Source organism: Haliotis rubra, unplaced genomic scaffold, assembly GCF_003918875.1.
Source record: "Haliotis rubra isolate DU_JTF1 unplaced genomic scaffold, ASM391887v1 Scf206, whole genome shotgun sequence".
NCBI classification, from domain to species: domain Eukaryota; kingdom Metazoa; phylum Mollusca; class Gastropoda; order Lepetellida; family Haliotidae; genus Haliotis; species Haliotis rubra.
This window is the reverse complement of record NW_025766070.1, coordinates 870,486-897,318: the sequence shown is the minus strand read 5'-3', so window position 1 is coordinate 897,318 and position 26,833 is coordinate 870,486. Positions and strand designations below refer to the sequence as shown.

At 37.7% G+C, this 26,833-nt stretch overlaps 1 protein-coding gene across 1 annotated transcript in view; it reads right to left on the bottom strand.

Moving 5' to 3' along the window:
• LOC124276127 (ryanodine receptor-like) overlaps positions 1 to 26,833 on the bottom strand; it is a 202,291-nt gene that overhangs the window by 43,568 nt on the left and 131,890 nt on the right. The window contains 30 exon segments of the mRNA XM_046711794.1: positions 245 to 388; positions 866 to 925; positions 2,302 to 2,319; positions 2,728 to 3,009; positions 4,593 to 4,751; positions 5,054 to 5,229; positions 5,799 to 5,914; positions 6,240 to 6,287; positions 6,904 to 7,039; positions 10,198 to 10,346; positions 13,089 to 13,115; positions 14,257 to 14,338; positions 14,666 to 14,904; positions 16,259 to 16,369; positions 16,578 to 16,699; positions 17,129 to 17,197; positions 17,199 to 17,373; positions 19,203 to 19,326; positions 19,872 to 19,947; positions 20,303 to 20,368; positions 20,759 to 20,896; positions 21,455 to 21,544; positions 22,009 to 22,087; positions 22,476 to 22,639; positions 23,443 to 23,558; positions 23,560 to 23,584; positions 24,229 to 24,319; positions 24,583 to 24,803; positions 25,336 to 25,499; positions 25,909 to 26,171. Coding sequence (XP_046567750.1) covers positions 245 to 388; positions 866 to 925; positions 2,302 to 2,319; positions 2,728 to 3,009; positions 4,593 to 4,751; positions 5,054 to 5,229; positions 5,799 to 5,914; positions 6,240 to 6,287; positions 6,904 to 7,039; positions 10,198 to 10,346; positions 13,089 to 13,115; positions 14,257 to 14,338; positions 14,666 to 14,904; positions 16,259 to 16,369; positions 16,578 to 16,699; positions 17,129 to 17,197; positions 17,199 to 17,373; positions 19,203 to 19,326; positions 19,872 to 19,947; positions 20,303 to 20,368; positions 20,759 to 20,896; positions 21,455 to 21,544; positions 22,009 to 22,087; positions 22,476 to 22,639; positions 23,443 to 23,558; positions 23,560 to 23,584; positions 24,229 to 24,319; positions 24,583 to 24,803; positions 25,336 to 25,499; positions 25,909 to 26,171 — 3,730 coding nt within the window.

The following is a 26,833-nucleotide window of genomic DNA, read 5'->3' as shown; positions in this document are numbered from 1 at the left end:
AATGCTGCAAGACAGTTTCACCAGAGATCAATGGATTACTAGGAACTCCAAGACTGGACTGAGGATACATGCCATCAAATCCTGATCTGACTGTATGACTCCATAATAACAGTGTACAACTCCAGTTAACACAGACACACAGTATTATACACAATACTAACATTTCACACAGGTGTCAACTCTTAAACAGACACCTGTTCATGAAAATATATATTCCATGTAAACTATTCAAAGCAAGACTTACCAGGTAAAGACCATGCATGACCTTTGCCATGGATATGATACGGCCAATAATCTTGTCCCGACTTGACTTGCTCTGTCCTGTTGTGCTTGTGTCGCCAATCTTCTTGTATAGTACCTTCTGCCATCTTGAGGCTTCATCAATTACCTACACAATATTTAGCACGCTTTCATTATTATTCTTGTTACAACACAACACATTCTTGGAAAGGCGTATACATTCTCCAATGAAATAAGTGTTGTGCAATAAGATACGAACATATTTCACTAGAATTGTTTTAGTATATCACTGACCCCTGATACCATTTGTTCAGATCCTAAATATATAATATTTCATAAACTTCATTGATTCCAAACTTTCAAAATGAAAATGTCCAATAGTTTCCATAAATCAGCAGAACTTTGGGACTTTCAAAATCAACCATTCTGTGTGGTATTATTTTCTTAAATGAAATTCGATAAAACAAACATTTTGTGTCTGTGACCCCATACTCTCAACTTGAAATGTCTGACCACTTTTTCATTACATCCATTAAACTGTGAACCTTTAAATATTCACTACTTTTTTGTTTTGCGACCTTACAGAAACAGAATGATATGCCTTCGTTATTTTGTTGTTGCTTACCCCTTCCACTGTCTCCAGACTTTGAAGGAGGAATTCTTCGATATCTCCATCGGGGTCCTTCTAAAACAAGGAATAGTGAGAAACCCGACACAGGCAGTTAGTCTACCATGCTCAGAGCACATCATGCAGGTTGACAGAAGGGCAGAAAAGTGCTTGCATGGAAAGGAGTGGAAACTAGGAAGAGTGAAATAGGGACATTGACTAGCATAGTGAACAGTGGCCACTCAACAGTGCAGGCTGTATATATCAAACAATGTCCTTCACCACATAGTAGTATTCTTAGGATGTATTTGATTCTGATGCAACTCTAAATGGATGTGTTGGTTTCTGATGTACTGTAAATTGTTGAATGGGACTGAGACAAACTGTTTGAAACAACTGTTACTAAATAATTCAAGCCCAGCTTTATTTATGCTAATTCAATACACCAGTTGTTATTGCACTAAATTGAAGAACAGTTGGATGCACTTGCTTCTGTTTGCAACCCTAAATGTCCTTAACTTAAAAATTGATAATGTATTCATGTCATTCACTATATTTCTATATCCTAACCATTTTGGAGTACAAAATTTAGTAAAACATGTCATAATCAATTGTTTAAACTATTACATAACAGTAAATACTGAACAGTAAATATCAGTACATGGATGTGTTTGTATCTGACAAACTGGGCACTGCTAGACCTGAGCCTGTAAATACAGTTCTGCATCAACATACGATAATGTTATTATCATTTGAAATGTTAAACTTTCAGGATTGAATTAGGGTTGGTTTGGGTGGGTTTGGGTAGTGTTTGTGTAAATCAAACTGTGTAAGGTCCTTTCAGAATGATAAATTTATAACACAACCATCACCATAGTTAATGCATAGTGAAAACAACCCATAACATCATAATCACAATCCTAACAATTATTATTAAAACCCAATTCCAGTATTACAATTGTGCACAATATATAAATAACAACTTTCCAATTGAAAACTTTTTTCTTTTGATGTGAATTACTGGTGAGACAGACAAAAAAAAAAAGAAATCTACAACACAGCAACCACATTTAAACAGTGACTTACAATAACTAATTACATACAGTGTAAGACTAGAAAAATCAGACATGAAATTAACTCTTCAAATTCAAAGTTTAATCAAAGTACAGTCAAGAAAGTGATCGAAGATCCATGCCCATTTCACAGCAGCATGAGCAAAACGGCGACACACAAAAGTGGGTCAGCACGGCAAGATGAAGTGAAAGTAAGGGAGGGAGGGACAATACAGAAGGTGAACATGGAAGTGGACAGTGTAGGAACACTACAAAGAACAGATTCTAGCACATCGACTACGTTAACAGAACTCTAGGTTAACTAGTCATTTTGATCAACTTGACAAGATTCTATTCTATAGTTAACTATTCCTCACTGTCACTTGCAACAAGCTGACATACCTTTTCGGAGATGGTTATCTTAAAGTTGATAATATGTTACATTTAATGACACACCAATGCTAAAATCATAAATTTCACATCATTTAGACTTATTTTTTTCAGAGGGGCCCAAACAATCTTTTTCTTGTTTTACAAACAAACTTTTTCTTAACTTCACATTAGCCCAATTTTAAATACAATAGAGAAATACTGATTTTTCTACTTAAATTATCTTGAAAATCTTCCTCTTAGAAAATAAAAGGAACCTTTTCATTTTAATAAATGATATCCTGAAGTATTTGGTTATTCAATATAAATATACACCTTTTACTTTTGTAGTTTCACATCATACACAATGTCTTAGAACGTAAAACAAGAAATAAAACTGTTCTGCCAGATAATAAATTTTATATTCTTTAAGAGTTAAAGTCAATAGTTTGAACTTACTAGAATGAGCTTCTGCTTTGCTTGCTGGAGCAGTTCTTGCTCCCGTCCCGAAAAGAAGCTCAAACCAATTGGCACCAAACGCTTGAGACATGCAACATGTAAACTGTTGTGTGGCTCTAGACGTTTCTTTTCCTTCCTTTTAGTGCCTGTTGCTTTCTTGGAAGTGCCATCTTGAGCACCAATTTTGGATACAGCCATGCCTTTTGATTGGCTGGGCATGATAAGGGCCATGTTGTCTATTTCGTTGTGAGCAACAAAGTTTTGTTCTTCTCGCTTAAACATCTGGAAACAATACAATTAAAATGTTACCTCAAATATTTCAAGTACCAATATCAATGGCAATCTGAAGCCTTTTTTCTTCCATTTTGACATTTTTAAATTAAATGTTGCCAAGTGGTTTCAGATTTATTACACAACTACTCTCTTACTTTCAGCATCCTTAATATCAAAAAGAGAACACGTAAAAACATTGATGCTTTAAGGATCAAAAGCCCTTGAAAATCATCAACCAAGCTCATATTTTACCAGCTGTGCTGATCTTGATCTATCTGCAGGTACATAGAGTCCCTGTTCTCCTTGATTATGTGTCAAACTTTGTACAACACCCATATGGATGGGTGTCACTAGTGGCTTTGCTCCTACGTTAAAGGTCACATGCAACCAAAAAATCAAACATAATTAAAACACAATTATCACTTCTTCATGACATATAATATGCATTGCTGATTATGAAAAAACAAATAAACAAAATTATAAGCGTATAATCGCAAATCAAAAGTGCAATATTTTGTACTTGGGTTTACCTCCCTCGAAACGAAGCAGCCGGGATACCGAACCCAGTCAGAGCGGGTGGGTGTGCACTCAAGTGTAACGGCTGGTTCATTAGCAGATGCCGCGTTCACGGCTCATTGTGTGTGTATATATAGAGATGTTGGGTTTTGTAAATACATGATCAGTTTTTGTGTATAACATTTTGCAATCAACAGACATCATAACATGTCATGTGTTCAAGTATCACATCTGCCTGTCTGTGTAATTACATAATGTGACAGAGACCGAACTCGGGCCATAAATCAATGCGTTTTGTTTATGGTGTATAGCCTGATTGGTGTTAAGTTCAAATTGCATGTGGTCAGTGATAGCAGTTGTGTATTGAATATTGTCATTAGCAGACAGGCAGGCAGACACACAGGTGTCAATAAACAAGACATTGAGTTTTGTCTGTGACAACGACATATCTATATCACAGTTAGAAATTGTGTCAACGCTAAATAATGACATTGCTTTTAAGTATCGAACTGAGAAAGTGACTCAGTAAGAAGAACGTGTGGTGAAATAGACAAATGAAATTATATAAACAGTTTATTTACTGTCATAACATATAAAAAGCTCGCGCCTGTGAGATATCAACAAAACATTATGAAAATAGCTCACACCAAAGCCTTCACCGAGTATTCACCAGACAGCCCGCTTCCAAGTTGCGCGAACCTATTTCAGCCCAGCTGTTGAAACCCGTTTTCCCCAGAAAAGTCTGGGGAAATTTAGTGAAACGTTTGAACTCCGATTTCGCGCGTTTTTTTTCATCGCGTTATTTTTCAACTTTATAACTTGAATTTGCATTTTTGATGATTTGTTTCGGTAAGTCCATACCGAAAGGTATCAGAATCTGCAAAGTTGTGTTTTACGTTGCATGTGACCTTTAAGCTAACACACTGTTACATAACGTATATGTATCTGGTAATTTTTTCGACCTTCATTACTTTGCAATCTTCCCCTACATTAAGCTGACACAGCATGAGATATCTGGTCAAACCAGCAACATCTCATTCACTCACTCATTCCAACATTAGAGAAAAAAGACTTACTAGGGACTTGGACCACATGGAGAAGATCTCTGCCACATAACTGAACAGTTCCTCACATTCCACTGCAGGGTACTTGAGCCAGTGTGAGCGGTGGAGGTCCACATACTTGATCAGTAGTGGGTAGAACGCGTAGATGTCTCTGGTCAAGACGCTGTATTTCTGGAAGAGTTCATACACATTGAAGGAAAAACAATGGCTGATCCAGGGGTGGTTTAATCCCATATTGTTTCTAACACCTTACATAATAAATTGCCTTTGGACATGCATCCCCTGTTGGAGAAATGCTGGATGTGCTTTCAATCAAAATTGACAAATTATTTTATTGGCATACAACTTTAAACATCAAAGTATATCTTAAAATTGGACTGATATTCTATGGTGAAAAACTTGCCGTATCCATGGCAATATAAGGCAGAATTCTATATACATATACAACCAGAGAGGAAGCTACAAAGTCATACCTCCTGCACCACTGCCTCCATGTCGGAACTGTCGGATGTTGACCTCTTGTCGATGATCAGTCGCTTCTCATAGTACTCCACATTGACAGATGCTTCCTTCAGCTTCTTGGCGATGGGCAGGAAGTGATCCTTGATCATGTCTGGGGTGGAGTTGCCGATGATGGGCTGGGTGCGAGCTGTTAACAACATGGATACCGTCAATAAATGTCTACATTTTAAATCTAGAGTTTACACTATCTGTTCGTTATGAGATACAATGTTATGGATACTAGTTCATATCCTAAGGAAATTGGCTAGTCATTCAGTAATTGAACAAGTATGGTTTTATGTCATTGAGCAATTTTCCAGCAATATCATTTTGGGGAATACAGGCTTCATATATTCATCCATGTGGAGAATCCATTGGTGTGATGAGCAAAAGTATAAACCACTAGAATACCTGGTCACTTTGGTCTATCATTCAAAGCAAATTATATCATATTTAAACATAAGATGGTTTTCTTTGCATGAGACCTTTTCATTGACAATTCATATTTTGTGGTGGAGAATTCTGCCCAACTAATTTGGTCACTTTTCTCAAAGCACAGCACAAGAACGGTCAATCTAAATGTTTTAACAAATGCCATGTTGTGTCATGAGTGGGAGGCAACTGCAGCTTACTCAAATATATTGTCTACATGCAGTATTCCAATCAAGATAAACAGAACCTATCCAAGGCTTACATATGATGCAACAGTCTACTTACTGGCAATCCTGTTCATCCAGGGAGCATCTTCTGAACCAATGTTATTGAGGATGAGCTTCAACACGTTCCCCAGGACTGCATTCATCTGCTTGGCTGTCACTGCCGTCACGCTATTTCTGAAAGCAGACATTGACAAATGATAATTTATGTCAAGTTGCATATTTCAAATGGTTTCATTAAAACATCCCCATGATGAACGAGGCAAACATACAATCTGTGTAAAATGGTAAGCCTGAAATGCTACATCTAATATACAAGTATATATTCTGATCTTCCAAGTGTTATATTGTCTCCTGATGTTGATCCACTGCTGCTAAAGCCCACAGAACATATTTCTTCTGCAAAACTAATGCATTTTATAAATGCATGTGTATTATTATTATTTATTTTTAAATTTTCTTATGATGAGGCTACAGATGTCTTATTGAGAAGCACACTCACCCATCTGATGTCATTTCAGGCCCATGGTTCAACCAGAATGGCAGGTAACTGAAAACAGATTGACCACATAAATATTGCTGCTTTACTTACACATGATTATGGCGTACAGAAATTCTATTCAAATTCTGTGACAAATTGCAGCCACCAGTACTAACAAACATAAATAATCTGGCTAGCTATTCTTGAAACGTTCGTAGCCCTACGAACTTCTTAAGCCCATTCTTAACACATTGGCTACGATCAAAGATAAGAATTCTTAGGGATACGAACATTTCGAGAATAAGGGCCCTGGTATATTAATTTCATGGATAAATAATGGAATGTTGTTGAATCAAACAAAATGTACTCTCAATTAATCTTGTCTTGGCAATAAAAAATAATAAACACTGCATGTCACGGAAGACAGGTTGTCGAAATGTGTTTTAAAAGTTATTAAATACTGAATGTCTTATGAGATTATGCTCCAAAAATGAACCCTACACTGAACCAAAGTTACCTTAAAACCCACACACTGATTATGTGCACCAAATTATAGGATTCTGACATGCTTCATTCCACTTACAACACAGTTGTTCTAATCTTGTAATCTCTACCAAGGCTAAAGATCCACCTAGGAATGTGTAATTGAAGAGACAAACATGGTTCCTGCCTTGACTGACCCTACCTGCACAACATTGGGAGCGTGACCTCAATGACATGTGGGGCCTCGGCATATTTGCCACCGGAGTGTGCCAGCTCCTCAATCTCTGCCACGATCTTATCCAGATTCGGAAGGTTCTCAGCCAGTTGGTCCATAACCTCTGTACAAACACAACATATTTAAATAGTAATTACATTCTGTATATTCCGTGTGCGAAATATGTCGGAAAGCTCGCGTTAAATCTCCCAATCAACATCAGCACTATCTGTATATGACTTCTGTTCAACTTTGTAAAAAGAATAGAATTTCTGTGATGAAGATTACATAAAACAAAAACAACTCAATAACAAGTTGACCCTAGGGCTTTGATTTCATCAAACTGTACATGTCTATACTGAACATGAAAACTGATTTAGTTCAAACAATATATTAATTCAGGCAAATTATACATACATTTCATTCAAACATTATGGTATATAGCACATAACTGAATAACAAGAAGACATGGTCATCAATTTCCCCACCAAAGTGTTCTGATCATAATTGGCGTTTGTATTTGGTTCCTGTTTTTTAACACCACTACGACATTCGTGTCCTGAAAACACATACCACATTTGGTTTCCCTATCTATAACAGCTACTGAGAAAATCTGTTCCCATAGGGGATACCGTGCACGAAGTCAAGAAACACATGACAAGGGCCATAACTCTGTAACGAATTGTAACACGGTTTCATTAATTTATGTGCACTTATGGTTGCAGATGATATTTCAGCACTATCTGGCACATGTAATTTGCTTCAAAAGAAATTAAATGTTTTAGAAAGCTTTTGTAATAGTACAGTGATGAAAGTTAATTTAAACAAAACCAAGATTATTGTCTTTAGAAATGGGGGGCCTCTTCGTCATTATGAGAAATGGTTCTACAATGGTTCCCCTGTTGAAACGGTTCCTTTTTATAGGTATTTAGGATTAGTGTCCACACCCATGCTTGTCTGGAGTAAAGCCCAGACATGTCTTGCATCTCAGGCCTCTAAAGATATAATGTCTTTAAATGGTTTCCAGAGGAAACATATCACTCCAAAATAATAGAGGCTGTGCAAATTAAATTTTGTAAACAATACTTAAGGATGAAAAAAACTACATTAAATGGTATGGTTCTTGGAGAGTGTGGCCATTACAGCATTTGTACATGTCAAGAGTGATTAAATTCTGGTGTAGACTTATACATATGCCACAAAATAGACTCCCACATCAAAGTTATTTAATGTTAAGATCACTAGATAGCTTAGGCTATAATACCTGGCTAACAAAAGTTAGGCACATCCTGTTTCAATATGGATTTGGTTATGCTTGGCTAAGCCAAGAAATTAAAAATGTGGAATATTTTGTGTATCTTTTCATGCTAAAGCTAGGGGTTATCTCCCATTTGACAGACACCCATTTGACAGACACCCAATTGACAGACACTGAACTAGAAGGTTAGTTAGGGTAACACCTACGGGTATAATGGAACAGTCCGCTGTCTAGTGAGTAAAGCAGGGTGAGCCTGAAACAGGTTCGTTACTGAGAAGTTTGATTGTGGGTAAATAGAACTTTGTTATGATTAAATTATTTCCCTTCTCAAAATTGATTTTACTATCAATTACTATCGAATATAAAAACAGGTTTGTCACTGAGAGGTTTGATTGTGTTTATTGATAGAAAAGTCCCCTCCCAATAATATCATATGTACAACAGAAGTTAACTGAGAAAACGTTTTGTTGGAGAGATATAGATATGTACATATTTGAAAACATTCGTATTTGCAGTAAATGAGACACCTGCATTGCCATGTAAGATACGATTAATACCAATCAGTGTTCTCATTTTAACAATAGTTTCTAAAGATTGTAACAGATTATGTCTTTGAGGAGTGTACAATAGACATTCAAGGAGGTAATGAAAAACATTTTCACATCCATGGCCATATTGACATGATGCGTCATATTTTAAATATTTATTCTAAATAAATCGTAACTAAGTGCAGTCGTCATATATCTTAATATTGTGTGCAAAACATATAACTTCTTTATTCCAAATGAATAATATTTAGGTTCACATTTATCTATATTTGATTTATACGATACAACAGTGACGCAATTTCTAATAGCCAAGCTAATGTTTTCAATATGATGATGCCCACTCCCCGTTAGACTAGAAGGTTAAACCGAAATGTTTATGAAAATAAATAACCTGTTAATAAATAAACTGTTTTTATATTGCAGCAATAAAAATTCAAATTACTGTCTTTTCGTCCATCTTTCAAAATAAATAATATAGCTTCAGTTTGTTCATGTGATTATATTTGGACTATTCTATTATAATGTGTAGGTAACAGGTAGAAGATAATCTGTTCACTGAACCGTAATTGTTGTTGTTTTAAGGTGTCTGCGAACTGGCTGTCTGCGTAATGGGAGGACACCAAGCTAGGTGATAATTAAAACACTTTTTGTTCTCATCAATTAGTGAATCTCCTAAATGTATATTTTACAAGGAGTTCAAAACTTTCTTAAATGTTGAAAGATATTTGTGTTGTGATATCCCTATGAATTTAAGAATTGCTATATCAAGGTTTAGATGCAGTAATTTTAATACGGCTGTTGAATGTGGCAGGTATAATGGAATTGAATACAATGAAAGGCTATGTCTTTTTAGTAAAGCCAGACGCCAGCATTATATTGAAAATGAATATCATGTACTATTTATTTGTAATGCCTATGATATACTTAGAAAGAAATATATAACAAAGTTCACTACAGAACAACTTACTCATTACTCTGTCATAAATCTTTTGCAAAGCAAAAATGATGCTGTCATATACAATGTTGGCCTATACTTATACCATGTACAGAAATTGATAAACTCCAGGACATAGAGCTGCAAAGTTCTTTTGCGCACCCACTAAACACAATGTCAGTCTGATTGTATTATGGGCGAGGGCCTCTTTACTGAATAAATACTGTCTGTCTGTCTGTCTGTAACATGGTTTCTGTTTTTGAACTCAATCAAGGAATTCATGTCCTGAAAACACATACCAAATTTGGTTTCCCTATCTATAACGTTTTTTGAGAAAATCTGTCTCCATCATCTCAGACGGACGGTCGGACAGACGGACCTCAAACCTATATCCCCTTCCCACTTTGTGCTGAGGACAATAATACTCATAAGTACATCTTATTCAAACAATATTGTCAAACAAATAACTGAACAATGTTTCCATATTCATCATACAACCCTGATCAGCAACATAATGAAATAATTCAAATGAAGACACAAACCCTGAGCTTCCAGAGAGTGCTCGGAGATTTTCCCCTCCAAGCCAAACAGTATGGAGTAGCGATTGTACTTGTTTTTGTCTGGCTCAAGGAATGCGACGGGGAAACAGCTGGCCAGTGACCCTACACACTCTCCTAGTGCTGGACGATGTCTGGGAGGAAGAAACAGAGGTCAGGTCATTGTGAATGGTCATAAAATTCTTTACACCAAATTCGCCCATTCCAAAAAGTAAATTTACAGTTACAGTTTTGACTGTGAGAATGAGTTGGGCTTTTATGCTGCTTTTACTAATAATCCACCACTGTGAGAATCTCTCATACAGACAGACACACATGCATTCACAGACACATACGCACACTCACACATACATACACACACACACACACACATTGAAACACTTATATGATATACATAGATCAAATGACTTAAAATTACAAATAAAATGTAAGAAGGTCATAAACTTTATAAAGACAATTCTGGAATCATCAGATGGGAGGTCTGTTTCTGCTAGCTCATTCACAAACATAACATGCATTTAAGTGAAACATTCTTACTTGCACAAACATTTGAAAATGAATTCTTGTTTGATGATTTCTTTCAGATGTGTAACAGATTGTCTGTGAATGTTTATCTTAACCAACTCAGCAATGGTCATGCTATAAAACAGCAAATATTCAAGTGTGGACCAGATAAACCCGTGACTGGTATCATGAACAACACTCAACAATGGCAGAGCCTGACAACCCGACCCCTTCAGATGCCTATCATGACCGCTGTTACACTCAAACCCAGTTTCTTCATGACAGAAAGTCTAACGGAAGCTAGAAACAATTGAACACTAAGAAACCTCAACATCATACTCAACGCTAGAAACTATACACTACATTTGTCTCGACCAAGTCACTACACAATAGACATATCTCAACACAATCGGTACACAATACAGAACATACAGACACTGTATGCCACACTGTGGGACATACATAGGTATATAGACACTTCCACATGAAACAGAAAAAAACACACTGTGAATATACTCAAAATCCCTGCAATGTACTTAAGAAATGTAAAAAAGGTGCGTATTAATTTTTTTCTTCAAAATAACATGTTGGTTATTTGGTGGTATTTGGTTGAAAAACCAAGTAATTAATTTTGTGTTTGTGTTTCAATAAACTATTTCCTCATTATTTATAATGATTATTGTCATTAGTATTGTTGAGAAGACTTGATTGTGGGTTATCTAGCACCTAACATTGAAAACAGGAAAATAGTGGTGATCAACGAAACTAAACACTGACAAATCCTGATGTGGTCTTTAGAGGGACCACCATCTACCAAGAAAACAGGAATACAGAGAAAACAATCAAAAGTAAACATTATCTTACATGACAACAAACAAACAATCCTAATGTAAATTCACAAGGAAAAAATAATGTTTCTGAAAAGCGATGTAAAAGGTACAAAATTTCAGAAAGTATTTGCCATCTCTTCATGTGTATGCACCAGTGTGCATGTGAAGTTGTTACATCTTGGAGGAGGAAACAGGTGCCGTGTCTTACACCATTAAACCCACACACTACACTCCCTAAAGTTTATAAAATGTAAGCCAAGACAAATTTAACATAATCATAATGAAATGTACGTCAACATCTCCTATAGTGACATTCATTATTGTTATTAATATCAAATAATCTCCAAAGGAGAAAATGAAAAGTGTTATTCTGTAGACTGTGGAGGCTCTGAAACTGGGAAGTTACTATAACTGTGATGTGAAAAGCTGCAACAGGCAAGAAGAACAGACAGAAGAACAGGTCTCTACAAGCAATTTGACAGCAAAACAACAGTGGTAGACTGCTAGAGTCAACTCTCAGATGGATTCTCCCCAGGAAGTTCAGATAACATTATATTTTTGCGAAATTTTTCCAAATATGTTTCCTTACATTATGAAATATTTATATTTTCCGCACAAACACAAAAATATTTATTCTTTATTTATTCAAATGACATTTTCATGCTAAAATCCATGTGTGTATTCACTTGAAATTTTCCAATCTAACTGAAACTGTTCCATTAAAAAAAATATACACACCATCTTTTAATCCTTTGTTTTGTTAAACTGATTTTAAGGTAAATAATAACACATACTTATTTACCTTACCTATTCCAAACTTAAGATCTAACCAATAAGTTTTTGTTTCTAAACTTGTTATAATCATTTTTAAAACTATAGGGGAATCCGTTCAGATAAATGCATCCAATACAAGTGTCCCATTTACCCTACAGATGTCTCTGAATGTTTAGAAAAGATTTTGCTGTCTGCCACTGTTATTTTACTGATACACAGCAACACTAGACGGTGGAACAACCATCTAACACACTGCTCCAAGGGGAACTAACCCATCACGTCACATTGTCAGAAGGGCGGAGAAGGCATTGTGGGAGATCTTAAGAACCTCGTATGATATTCCTTTAGAAGATATGGCTCTCCATGTGAAATCATGCTCAGATGTTCTACGTTTCTTCATAAAAAAAATCTGAACTTTCATTAAATAAATTTTGAAAAAATGGTTTTAGAAATTACATCGTATTTTTAAATAAAACATTATAAAAAATTAAAATATACATGACATATTTTGGAAGAAAAAAACACATTTTAAAATTTGATAGTTTGACACTGATGAATTTAGAATGTAAAGACAAAATATATCAAATGACCCACAAAAACATTTTAGGTTGGAATCATAAGGAAATGCACACAAGAAACATCACAAAGGTTTCAAGAGAAGTTATTAAATTTGAATATTCAGCAATGCCAATGGGTTATGAACATATGCAGAATAGTTTAGTCTTAAAGTAAAAATACTGAATTCATGCCCAAGTGTGAACGAAGTACCTGGCAAGCTCCGTCGTAATTGTCTCCCTATTCCCACGAAAGTTAGAAAGAGAAAGAAAGATATGAATACACCCAAAAAGCCTGGCGTGAATGATGATGGTGCATGTCGGATGATGATGATGATACTTTCCTTACAACTAGTTAGATACCCAACATAATATTTTAGTAAATAAATGTCCATATGAACAGGATAGATAACAAATTTTAACACATTTTGTATTTCCTCCTGACAGCTGTTTTCTGCAATCAAAATGTCAATAAAAGTACCGATTTGCAGGTAATATACTTAGTCGCATAAGATCTAGAAGAATATCATAAAATATTTTCCTCCATGCAGATTATGAAACATTACATTAAAAATAACTAAAACTAGACTATTCAAGAAAGTTGAATTTGAAAAGTTGGTATTCCTGCTACCTCAAGCAATTTTAGCAAAAAATAAAATACTCATATATCCAGTTTATAAAGTATATTGTAGAAGAATATCCACTCAGATTTCAATCAGTTGTAACAGATACAAGTAACACGTCTAGGTGTTCTATTGTCTCACCCTGATCAAAGACTAAGATGAAAAAATAAATATCATTCCAATAAATTTTCAAATGTAAAATAGCCATACCAAGGCAAACCAAGGGAGCAGACACATATCATAGATGGAAAATATGCTACTTTCCTTTTAAACTAGGCAAAAATTTAAAAGGGGCCATGAAAAAAGTGTGAGAGATGAAAAGAGGCATTGCCTCATGCAAGCCCTGAAGATAGGAACCTGAAAACATCATCTACCTAGGTTTGTCAGCTTTTCTAGACTTGGAAGGTCTGCTGCATTAATGATAATTGATATTGATATGAATTCATTAATATGTACACGATGCTGCAGGTAAGAAGACAATTAGATGAAAATGATTCTTCAAGTTTATAAAGTGATATAACATGATTATCAGCATTATTGCATAAAAATAATATGAAAACTAAAATTCACAATCAGTTTTCATTAAGAATTTAGTCATTCATTGTATCTGGTATTAATCAGTTGGGATATGGAAACGGAGAAACATTGACACAATAAGCATTGATAAGTAACAAGTTGAAATTTCTTTTGAAAAAGTTTACAGACTAATAATTACCTCGTTGAACTTTTACAAAGCCTGAACAAAGCATGGTATCTCACCTTTGCACAAACACAGAGCTGCTTGTTCCCAACGTGTAGAGGGCGTTCAGGATGCGGTAGCAAGCTAGCTGAATGTCTCCAACTATAAAAGTTATATAAAATTACATAAACTATTGCATTGCATCAAACAGCCAATAGTATGGTCTCCTTATAATAGCTCATACTATTCACCTCAGTACTAATTGTAGCACATGCATGTTACCTTGCAACTTCTACAGTAAAAAATATCTTACATTATAATACAAATTCCTTGCTTCTTAATCTCCCACATATTTATAATGCTCACACAAATTGTTTATCATGATGAGAAAGTATCCCCAAATCGATATCTTTCAATTCCTGGAACTACCCCTTCCTCACTTGTTCTTAGAACAGTTTCATTATGATGACTTTCATTGCAAAGACTGACCCAGAAGATCTGTGCCGAAGCTGTTGTTGCCGAGGTGGTCGAACTGTGCCGATAACACTGGCAGTAGCACCATGTGGACATAGTTCAGTGAGGTGGCACCACGGGTGATGGTGCCCTTGACATGGCTGAATCGACCTTTCAAAAGATTGTCCATGACCTGTGCAAGGTCATCTGCAGCGTTGTTGAAGAACGGCAGGAGGTGGGAGCGGACAATCTCTGGACAATTCTTCACAACAGACCTGCAAGAAGCCAACACAAATCATTCACATTTTGTTTATTGTCATACAGGAAACAGTTTTCATTTGGCAAGTCAATTATTCGTTCGTTAGCCTAGTACAAAAACTCGAACTGTGACTCCATAGCAGTTAGACAGAAACTAGGCAGTCAAACTGTGGCAATTTATGAATTGTACATTACCAGTGGCAATTACCAGAATCCTTTGATGCACAGAAAGTGCACTATGTTATGAGAGAGTGTTTTTTGTAATTTGTATTATCATTGATTAGGTGATAGTTATTATGGGTCACAATGTTTAAAGTTTTGAGTGTGGGTTTTGGTTCACTTCTCGCATCATATATGTTCAATGGCAATAGTATTTTTGCGGCACGCCTTTTTGTTAGCAACCCAGAGTTGCCTCCCTTGGCAAGTTGTTGACTCGACATGCCGTGGAGTTTTCTACCGCTTTCGTGAATGTTCTGAGAGAATAATGATACAACCTAGCTTTGCTAGAATGCTCGAGAACTGTGTAAGAGCTATATAAAGGCTGGTTGTGTTGTGACACACAGACTTATTACATGACTGGAGTTATACACACATCTGTCTGCCGTCATCGAGCTGATACATCTGTCTACCGTCGTCAAGTCTGTCTGTCAACATTTCAAGACCGTGCTTGACTATTCAACTACTGTCATTGTAAACAACCTCCAATCTGTATATCTGTTCTCACCGTGAATGTCAAGACTCTGGTGAGTTAATATTTTATATTTGTGACCCAATATTTTAGATTTGTGACTCCATTGTACTAGATATCTGTATTGTCATTCATTGTAGCTTGCTCATTGTTTGTTCAAAATATTATTGAATATTTTAGACTGGTCAGTGTTCTATTTTGCTGGTTCAAAGGGGACTCTTAAACCTTTTGTCACGGCAATTTATTAACTGTAACAACTATCACATTGACAATGTCAGGCACAATTGCCACTATCACATTTTTACTCTGGGCTAGGCACACCAGTGAGACCTCTTACACACAAATTCTTGCCATAAACTGCAGTGGAATTCCAAACATGCAGCTTATAATATGCATAACATTGTTAGCTAACACTTAAGTGAGTGAGTGAGTTAAGATTTAACATCATATCGGCAATATCTCAGCCATATCGTGATGTTAACACTAAGCATACAACCATCCTCTACAGCAGCATCATAAACTATTGATCCTATATTGTGCCAATTTTCATCAAACTGTGTGTTGTTATTGCGATGAGGACACACCATGACAGTCATACAAGGCAAATATCTTTCACTGGATCCATCTTGTGTGCTGATGTGTTCATAGAATCCACCGAAGAGTACGAGGCATACTGGACTCACCTGAAATCTACAGCCCTGACGAGAACTCGGAGGCAACGGACGGAAATGTTGACATCGTAGCCAAAAGCAGTGATCTTGGCTCTCAAAGTCTGGGCCAGCTTACAGAACAAGCTGAAACATAAAGATTTTGTTCAGAATCTCCTCACTATCTTCCCAGTAATAATATGTCGGTCATGATGGAGAGTAAAGTGAATATTTCTTACTCAGCAATTTTGCAGCTATCCGCAAAGAATACAATTGAAATACAAAAAGATTACAATCTGAACTGCCTTGTTTTATAGGAGATTTATCTTCCCTGGCGACCTCCTCTCACACTTACCTTGCTGTCATCTCCTTCTCCTTGACAGATGCCATGCTTGAGGTGCTGGCAGGTGTATTTGGGCACGCCATGAAGTAGACACGATGAGCGTGGAAGTATTTCTCTACAAACGGCAGCACCACCTACAAGGCACAAGACGTAATGGCGTCACTGTCATGTCATTTCTACATACAATGGAACAAATTCAATTCATTGCATCAAAAGGACAGCAAAGGCCAACCTCTCACTTATCACAGCAAATTTGTGTTTTCATTAATTTTCCAAGCAGCAATTTCATAGTTTGCAAAACTTGCTTTTTAAAGAAAAAGAATATCTGCATATTTTATTTATTAATATAGTTCATTTCAAGTCATTACTATAAAGATGTTCATTCATCACAGAAAAAAAGGAGACAGACCCTTATCACTAAAGTAATTTGAAAATTAGGGGTTGTCTGAAGATTTAAATACTGTGGTAGGCCCATTTTGCTTCTACCTGTGTTGTTTCATATTTTTTAGAAACAGCACACATCATGACTTATGTCATTTGTCCTTCAAATCTTCTACTCTAACCTTTCCAAAGAATTTCACATCCTCTGTCGCTTGTGTGTAGCTTCCCCTGCGGCTGAAACGAGAGCTGGGCCCGCGTCTGCCGCATGTTGACTGAAGCAATCTCCACGTAGTCCAGGAGTTTCTCAAGAAGACTGTAAGCAAAACGTCTCTCGGTGGCCGACATCCCAGGACCACCATCCGTCTCTGACTTGGGGTTATGTCTGGAAGAAGACTCACGTCTACGATCCAAGCCTAGGTCGCCACCGCTACTCGACAACGGAAAAGAACGGAAGAAAAGGAAAAAAAAGGTGAACACACAATGCATACCTGAACACCCATGCTGCAAGCCTCGGCTACTGCTTGTAACCAAACTGAAAATACAGAAATCAGGACAGCTCAACTGATTTCAGTGAACATTTAGCAGCAGTTTCTTGCAGTGACGTACATCAAAGGCAGACGAGGCATTGAAGCATGACACACTCAAAACGTGGTTTGGAATATTGAGTAAACACATCAAATTTGCAAATAAACAGTGTCAAACAAAATAATGTTCTTGGAATAAAGGAAATTTTATGGTTTGCTGGACAGAATATCTCTTATATTAATACGTAGCCTCAATAACTGTATAGAATGGATTAGCACTTCAGATCTTATTCGAAACAAATTATGACACAAGCACCGAAAAGTGAACACACTGTATCGCGTTCCATTGGATCAAACACAGATTTTTAGTGTAATAAGTGAACACTGTAACCGCTTAGCTATCCTATTCCTCAGATTAAAATACGACATCAGCTAATACACTTACTTCATTCCATAATTATCAACTTTGTGTCAAATAATGATCAATTTGGAATGAACAAATGATAAATATGTTTTGATAATGAAACAATTTTGAAATGGGTCATGCACATCACGATGATGAAGATGATGATGACAATGAAACTGACAACAGCTTACAATATAGACATGCCTAGAATGGAATTGACACAGATAAAAGTAACCAATATTTCCATGTCAATGACAATTTTGAACATGCAAACACCAAAGTGTGATAGATAAATTGTGCATTAGCAAAAATGTTGAAATCAGGAGAATGTAAATATTCTATTGCAATATCTGTGCATCAGAATCTTGTCCATGAATGTGCCATAGGAAGAAATGAAAATAGATTAATTAAATAAAACAGGAAGCAGAGAAGACATATACAGATAACTGTATACATTTCAATACCAAAAATTATGAACAAATTTCTGAGCAAATCTGTATCATTAATAGAAAATATCAAATAACTTTTCCCACAGGAGTTCTCAAATCCATTTCAATAGATACACATTAAATTAGAAACAATGTTGATTTGTTGAAGGAGGAATGAATGAATATTTATTTATACCATTTTAAGCAATAACAGAAATATCACCTAAAGATACCAAGAGTTGGATGGTTTCACTTTTATTGCCTAACATAGGAAACATAACCCTTCTGCACAATTCATTCACTATTTGACACCCCAAGACACGACTTCTGCTAATAATACCCCATCACAGTAGAACCTGGTTATTACAGATAATGCTGTAATATTCTATTAACAGTGTATGAAATAAGGCCCGTCCGACAGCCCGAGACGGGCTAGATTTCTGCTGGACGGTCTAATGTTACAGCTAGCCAGCCCAATGGACAGGTGAAAAAGATATTCAAATAACGTGTCCACTGGCACTGTCTATTTAGTATTTAAGACAGACTGGTTAAATCTCTTCTGGGCTGGTAAGTTTTCGAAGTTACCAGCCCAGATGTGTGGCTGGGTTTTTGGCTTATTTCATACACTGCTATCAAGCATTGAAGAGTGAGCATCTTCTTAAATATTGGCATCCAGACAGACTTGGACGCTTCAGAGAGGATCCAAGATTCTGAAGAAGGGAATGCACATAATACCCAAGTCATGATATAACTTAGCTGGTGATGCAGTTAACATGTAAGTGCATCTCTTGCTGGATCTGCTAGCGCTCTGATCTTTCCTACGTCTGCTGAGGAAACCCATTTCCCCGATGGTGGCACGTGTCACCGACTGAGGAAAGAGGTGGTCATTATGAAGTACCTGGAGATGCGGAAGTTGAGGAACTGAAGGAACTTGAGGAGCTCCAGGGCATGGTCTCGGTACTTCTTCTTTTCCTTGTCCGTCAGGATGTCATAGGGAACAAGCTGGGGGTGAAGCCCTCCACCTAGGGAACACAACAGAGTGGGAGGTCAATCAATGGGCTTCTTTATTGGTTGCAAATTTACAGTTCAGATTCACAGAAATACTTACCCACTCTCACAACCGGAGTTCCTTGTAGTCATTTAAGTACCTCTACTATATTCAAGGAAGATGCAACGTTTCCTCATAACCTATTCAGGCCATTTAACAATTTACATTTGTCATTTTATCTATTCCATTTTGTTATACCAAAACAGCAAGACCATGGGCAGCCCCTAATGGTGACTCATCAAACTGTTCAATAAGCAAAATATATCTCACATTATACCAAAGAGCTACATTTTTGGTGTTTGTCTTTGAAATATATATAATGAAAGCTACAACTAAAACCACAAAAAATTTAACATATTATTCCTGTTATTAATAGTTTCAACTACAATACTTTCAGTCACTGAATCAAAACTGTAAATAATTCACTCGTTGATCTGTAAGAAGAAGTACAGATGATTGCCATTTCTGACTTAGTTTATGAGAAAATAAACATGCGCGAAAGTGTCATATAGCCCTCACCAATCTGCTCTAGTTCTGCTTTCTTCCTCTTGGCCCATAGTTCATGAGCATTCTCAGCAAGTCTATCCACCATTGTCTGCAACAGAGGTCATCTCTCAGTACTTTGTCAACAACATGAAAATATGGCTGATTTTGATTTCTTTGTTTGTTTAATGCTGCACACAGCAATATTCCAGCTATAAGGTGGTTGTCTGCACATAACCAAGTCTGGACCAAACAACCTAGTGATCAACAGCATGAGCATTAATCTATGCACCTGGGATACAATGACATGTGTCAATCAAGCCAGGGAGACTGACCAATCCTGTTAGTCAGCTCTTACAACTACAAGCATGGGATGCTGAAGAGCAATTCTAACCCGGATCTTCATGGGTGCATGCTTTTGAAAAGCCCACCATACCAAATAGTTTACAAAAACTCCAATATCTCACCTGAGTGTCTCTTGTCAAGGTCACATTCCTCAAATCATAAGGTCGTGGACTGTAGCCTTGCTCAAACTGAAATGAAGTACATATAGGAAGGCATTCAGCTTAAATGCAGTTCAGTACAGATATCTGTACAGTCTGATGGTTTCACATTTCTTACCACAAATATCAGCTAACATAGACAGCGTGGTTTTGATTAAATCTGTGGATTTCATGTTACTCATAGTTTTGACCCAAAAATTTGGTTCATGGCCATAATGATGTTATGCTATTTTTGCAATTGATTCTGAATTATTAACTCTCTGGCTATTCTGGCCAAGCATTTTGTGCAAGCAAAACCAACACAAATATAGTTCATCATGCAAACTTCTCAAGAAATGGTACATAAACCATACTTTGATTTAAGAAATCACTACAATATAATTATTTCTGTGCTAGCACCACATTATTTCTCTCACTGACCACATTGGCCTTTGATGCCCTACGCTTGATGGAGTCTTGTCTGGTGGGGCCTCGGGAGTTGTCCTGGTCAATGCCCCACCCCAGGGCCAACATCGTCTTCAACGTCTCCCGGGCTGGCTCAGTGTACTTCCGCTTGGCCTGAAGAATAAGCACCACTATTAAAGAGAAGTAATTTGTGAATCCGATTCCGCTCCATGATACCCTTTTATAATCCACCCAGTAACTGTAGGGAATATAACCTTCCACCCTTGAATCCGACTTTTGTATCTGAGGCCATGTGAGCTGTACAACATGTGCTCTTGAGTGAGGGTGTGTGTGACACCTTGATGCCATGAAGCTGTATTTGATACCTGAACCTATGAATTAAACTTATGAAACCAGAACCAGCATTTACTATTTTTGAACCACTTTAACATTAAAGCACCTGACTTTATGTGACTTCCAGCAGTGGTAGGAATATATGTTACTGTCATTTAGTAAGTCCTAGAAATCTGTTCTTGATTCTGGAATACCATTATTGGAACAATAAAACAGGTTGCTTGTCATAGAGTAAATGAAAATGGAAACTCATTGTTGATGTAAAACAGTGGCAAGTAATGACATAATGGGGTATGACATTATTACACATCACACTTTTCATCATGCATTACCGGAATCATGTTTGACCCTCTTCATAAGTAATGCTCTATTACTCACCCGCTCATCTAGGAGATGGTACGGTTTCAGCAGAGGATGAAGTTTCCTATCTTCATCATACGTAGTGCCAAAAAACCACCCACCCTCCAGCTGAAATCATATACACACTCTGTTACAAGAGGAAAGTACACAGGATAATGTAATGCTGCCAAACAACCACCCACTCTCCAGCTGAAATCATATACACACTCTTTTAAAAGAGGAAAGTACACAGGATAATGTAATGCTGGCAATCTTTTCAAAATACTGCTTTCATTATTACACAACATACAGAGTTTATAGCATATTCGACAAAAGGGGGCAGTTAGGTAGCCCAGTGGTTAAAGCACTGGTTTGTCACACCCAAGAACTGGGTTCAATTCTCACGTGGGTAGATGCGTGAAGCCGTCTCTTGCATGACTATGGAATACTGCTAAAAGCATTGAAACTTACTCCATGCTGAGGTAGTTTTATTCTCTGACATCTATGTGAAAAAAGGCAATAAATAATAAGACATTTGTTCCAAACAATTTGTCCTGACTCCTGCCCTCACTAACACTACCCAGTCACCTCACCTTCTTGACTGCCCAGCTGTCATGGTAGTGCTCGGCAAACTTGTTGAGGGTGTTGTCAAATGATGGAGTCAGATTCACTCTGAAAAGAGTCATGATCAGTAAATAACCCTACAATGTATGTCATAGGAAAGTCAAATGTTAGTAGTTGCCAGGGAAGTGGCTTTCTTTGCAGATGTTTTGCCTGTATGAATTGTTTGAACTTTGAAAATATAACCTTGAACAATATCAAACCATTTTCATGAAATCCAATAGGTCTGTTTTCACTTCAGAATGAATTGTTCCCTCCTTCCAGATCAGAAAATCAAATAATCATACAATGGATTTGTTCCATGAACCTTGCTCTTTTGACGATTAATCCATACCTAACTGTGTCAAAACTGATGCATGATTGCTCCTTACCTTCCAGTTTGAACCATTAATGATGGTTTACCATGCTGTTTTGACACGTATGCACATTGAGCACGTACCTGGCTGTTTCGATGGGTTGAGGTATGTAGTTGCCCTCGATGTCGCTGCTAGACTGTTGGTACCAGGTGGCGTCAGTGTGACTCAGAGAGTAGTCAGGTGACAGGGCACACCCAATCGCTGACAAGCATGGCAGTGCCTTGGAGAACAGCTCTGGGTCATAGGCCTGCAGGAAACAAATGTTTTATATTCAGAGTGTTACATGCAGCGAATTCAGTTATATGGACAAATATACTAAAAAACAGGGGGGCCAAAAATAGAGGGACCAATGTATAGCAAGTATAGTAACAGCGTTTAAAATTCCCGCGTGCCTGACTGTCTGTTTTCATCTCAGACGGTCAAATTTCAAAAGTAGCCGGTAGTCCGGTGGTCTGGTAGATGTTCTCTTGTCGTCAGTTTGAGGTGATTAAGGTATTATGATAATTATGTTAAACTATTTACAATTGGACAGTTCATTTTACAATAACCAATCACAACACATGTACTTTCAGTTTACCTAAACTGGGTGCAGTGCCTGTTAGTGCTATGTTGTTCACTGTCATGCCTACACACAGTAAAGTATTCAGGAACCTGAGTTTTTTAATTTTTTTCATTGTTGAAAACCGGACAGGCAAGTTTGTATCCGGACTGGTAATTCCGGCAGTCTGGCTTGGAGTTTTAAACATTGATAGTAATGCTACTTGTTGATAGTATTAGTATTTATACATATAGAATATATCCAGATGACTCCTTGATAATGCACTTAAATCAGCACAAGATATAGATCATAAACATGTAATTTCTATTTTTTTTCATTGACTGTTGGTTAATGCACCACCAGACGGCACCCAACAGCATCCCATGCCATCACTATATGACACAAACTGCAATAAACTAAGTAACCTTGTCAAATTGCCTGAGGTATTTGATTGGCTCATTCAACAAGCACAGGTTGGTAAGGATCTATGCTAATTAAGAATCTTCACTTACCCTCTTGGCCAGGGAGTCAAATATTCCACTGAAGAGAATCATGGACAGCCTCTTCTCCTCCTCGCTGGCCGTGCCGGACCCATACCCTCCACCTCCACTGCTGTAGTAGCGACCACTACGTTCGTAGTGAGCCGGTCAGTACCTACACAAGGTAAACAATAGCACTCATGTGATCATTAATATATCATTTAGAAAATCATACTCAGTGCCAATAGGTTGTAATGTCACCTGTCTCAAAGCAGGGGTGGAAATAACCCATTGCCCGATGCCCGAGTCCAGTGTTTTTTTCTGCCGGGCAAGCAAATTTGTATATCACACTGTACCGGTGTCCAGTTGACTTTCCAATATTTATTATGTGGTTTATTTAAAAAATCAACAAGAAAACGGCCGGTATAGTGGAAAAATTATCAGGGTAAGTAATTTTACATGTGCCACTGTACCGGAGTACACTAGCAATTTTAAAGTTCTTTCCACCCCTGCAAAGGTTGGTAATAATGTACATTAAAACCAAAAATTCAAACTATTTGCTGAATGATGTTGAGTAACTAAGAAATTGTGATCCAGAAGTTGTTAAAGGGATGACCAATGTAGTACTGATGGCAAACAGGTCACCATGATACCGTCAACACTGCTGGTCAGCCTTCTAATATGGAATGACCAATGTCAGACTGTTGACACACAACTCTCAACTGGTCCCAGAGGCACTGGTCTTTTAAGCCACTTTGAGTGAAGCTTCTCTGGAAATGAACGTTTCTTTCATGTGACCAACACTTGACTCCCACCTACCCTGAGGGGCACAATGGCATGTTCTGACAATGCTGGAACATCTCTGGTCAGCTTCTTCAGCAGACTGGTCATCATTGGGGGCCTCAGTTGCCTGGAACATAGATTTTAAAGCCATATCAGATACTGGGTGCTTTGGTTGTGCATATGTAATACACAAATTCTTGTTTCTGACAACTATTTACAAGGTCCATGTCTCCAGTGTGATGGAACTGAATTTACTGCTATTTAAATGTCCTACCTCAATGAGAGACTTTTATACCAGCACACACACTTGGAAGTCACAGCATTTATAACATGTGATGTAACCAAATCAAAATGACTGTTCCTGTGAACACGACCACCAGACTGACTCACCCAGTGAAGGAGACAAGGAAGTCGGACACAGTCTCCTGCTGCCCCTTGGTCAGTGTCCGGCACTTGGACAGTCTGTACACTGTGTGGAGCAGGGAGTCCATCAGGTGAGAGAAGTGGTCGGCATCACTGAAGTACTGGCTGTTGTGGGTCAACATTGGCAGCACTGAGTTACACAGGTACCTGTTCAAGGCCAAGGCCATGTCACTCTCCGATGCCATAGCCTGCAGGAAAACAGTTGGAGCTGGTTAGACATTGCATAGGAAAAACTTGGACAAGTCAGTCACAAACAGCAAAGGAAAATATTGGACAAGTCAGTCACAAACAGAAAAGGAAAACATGGACAAGTCAGGTAGAATCGGCAAAGGAAAACCTTGGATCAGTCAGGTAGAATCAGCATTACCATAAACACTGCTAGATGTATCCCAGCTGTTTTAACATCAAAGTGATAGAGGCACCATACATTTATAACTACCGGTATAACTGTACATCTGGACCCTCTCTTAGTGAAAGTTTGGATTTGGATAAGTTTCTGTTCCTTGTTGTTTAGGCAGTACTTCTTATTTGAAATTAATTATTCAAGCATGTGTCTGGAATAGTACAAATCATTTAAGCATGTGTAACAGTACAAGAAACTGAACTACCGATAATTATTTCAAAATTACACAACTTGCATTGAGGGGTAATGATTTCTAGCAATCCTCTTGTATTCTTCATTATTAAATAAAAGGGCAACTGCTAACTGCTTCTACTCACCGAGTCCAGTGTGGTGGCTGCTCGGAGATCTGGCAGGAAGGCCTCCTCCAGGATTCTGAAGAAGGTGCTCTGGTCATCCACACCATACACACGCTCAAGGAACATGACAATTGACATCTTGTGGTTGGGCAACAGACCAGGGGGCAGGTCACTGGCAGGAGGAGCTGCAGGAAACACACGCATAGATGAATATAAAGATTGCAATACTTGCACAGACAAAAATGCCTAAGAAAAACTAATTGTGATACAGACTTTGACAAAATGAAGCAATGGTCAGCCACAAAAGATTGCAATACTTGCAGTTAAAACATTTGACCAAGAATGAAGTTACTCAAATGAAGTAAGTATGCTTCACATTTTACAAAAACGAAGAAATTGTCTGTCACATAAAGTACATTGTGGCAAGATGATTTTTTCTCTGGTTCTCAGTTTTAATGAAACATTATCCAGTTTTGCAGACATACCTGAAAAATAACTACTCTCCAAGCAAAAACGCCAGGCACTAGTCCCAATGTTACACATAGTACCAATGTCAAGACAGAAACTGACCTCCATGCATCTGGTTTGACTCACCATCTTGGTCTCCTCCTGCATTGAGCCCCACGGGGAGGATGAAGCGGAGCCCCAGCACCCCCTCCAGGTCTTCCATGGATACCAAACTCCTGAGGATGGCTCGAGCCCTCAGGGAACCACTGCGGCCCTGCTTGATGGTCTCAGCGTCTGGGGCGCAGCGACCGAGAAGGTCCACCAGACTGGCATAGAAGTTCAAGATGGCTCCTCCCATGTCTATGTAGTCTTCGTCATCTTCAGAGGGGAGAGCAGTGAAATCATATTTGCTGTAACAGAATAGGAGTGACAAGATAACAACCAAGTGGCAACAAAGTTAACAACTTAATCTGATATAAATAGCAATCAAACCTAAAATGTAACAGTTTATCATGAAGGAACTAAAGTCATTTTCAGAAACAGCTTAGCTAAATCCTTCTACTTTAACAGCTCTGTTTTTACATCTGATATCTAAGTCACCATTCTGCCACATTACATGATAGATATTTGTACAAGGGCACAAGCTCAAAAGCGGTGGGGTAGCCTAATGGTTAAAGAGTTTGCTTGTCATGATGAAGACCCGAGATTGATTCCTCACAAGGATACAATGTGAGAAGCCCATTTCTATTGTTCCCTGCCATGATATTGCTGGAATATTGCTAAAAGCAGTGTAAAACCATACTCTTCCACTCTTTTTAGGTGTCGTTATGTTACCACTACTGTGGATAGTGACTATTTCAGCTTAAGTGGGGCGGTGGGGTAGCCTAATGGTTAAAGCGTTGGCTCGTCACGCTGAAGACCCGGGTTCGATTCCCCACATGGGTACAATGTGTGAAGCCCATTTCTGGTGTCCCCCGCCGTGATGTTGCTGGAATATTGCTAAAAGCGGCATAAAACCAAACTCAGTCAGTCAGCTTAAGTTATACCAATCACTGCATGTCCTGTCCAGATT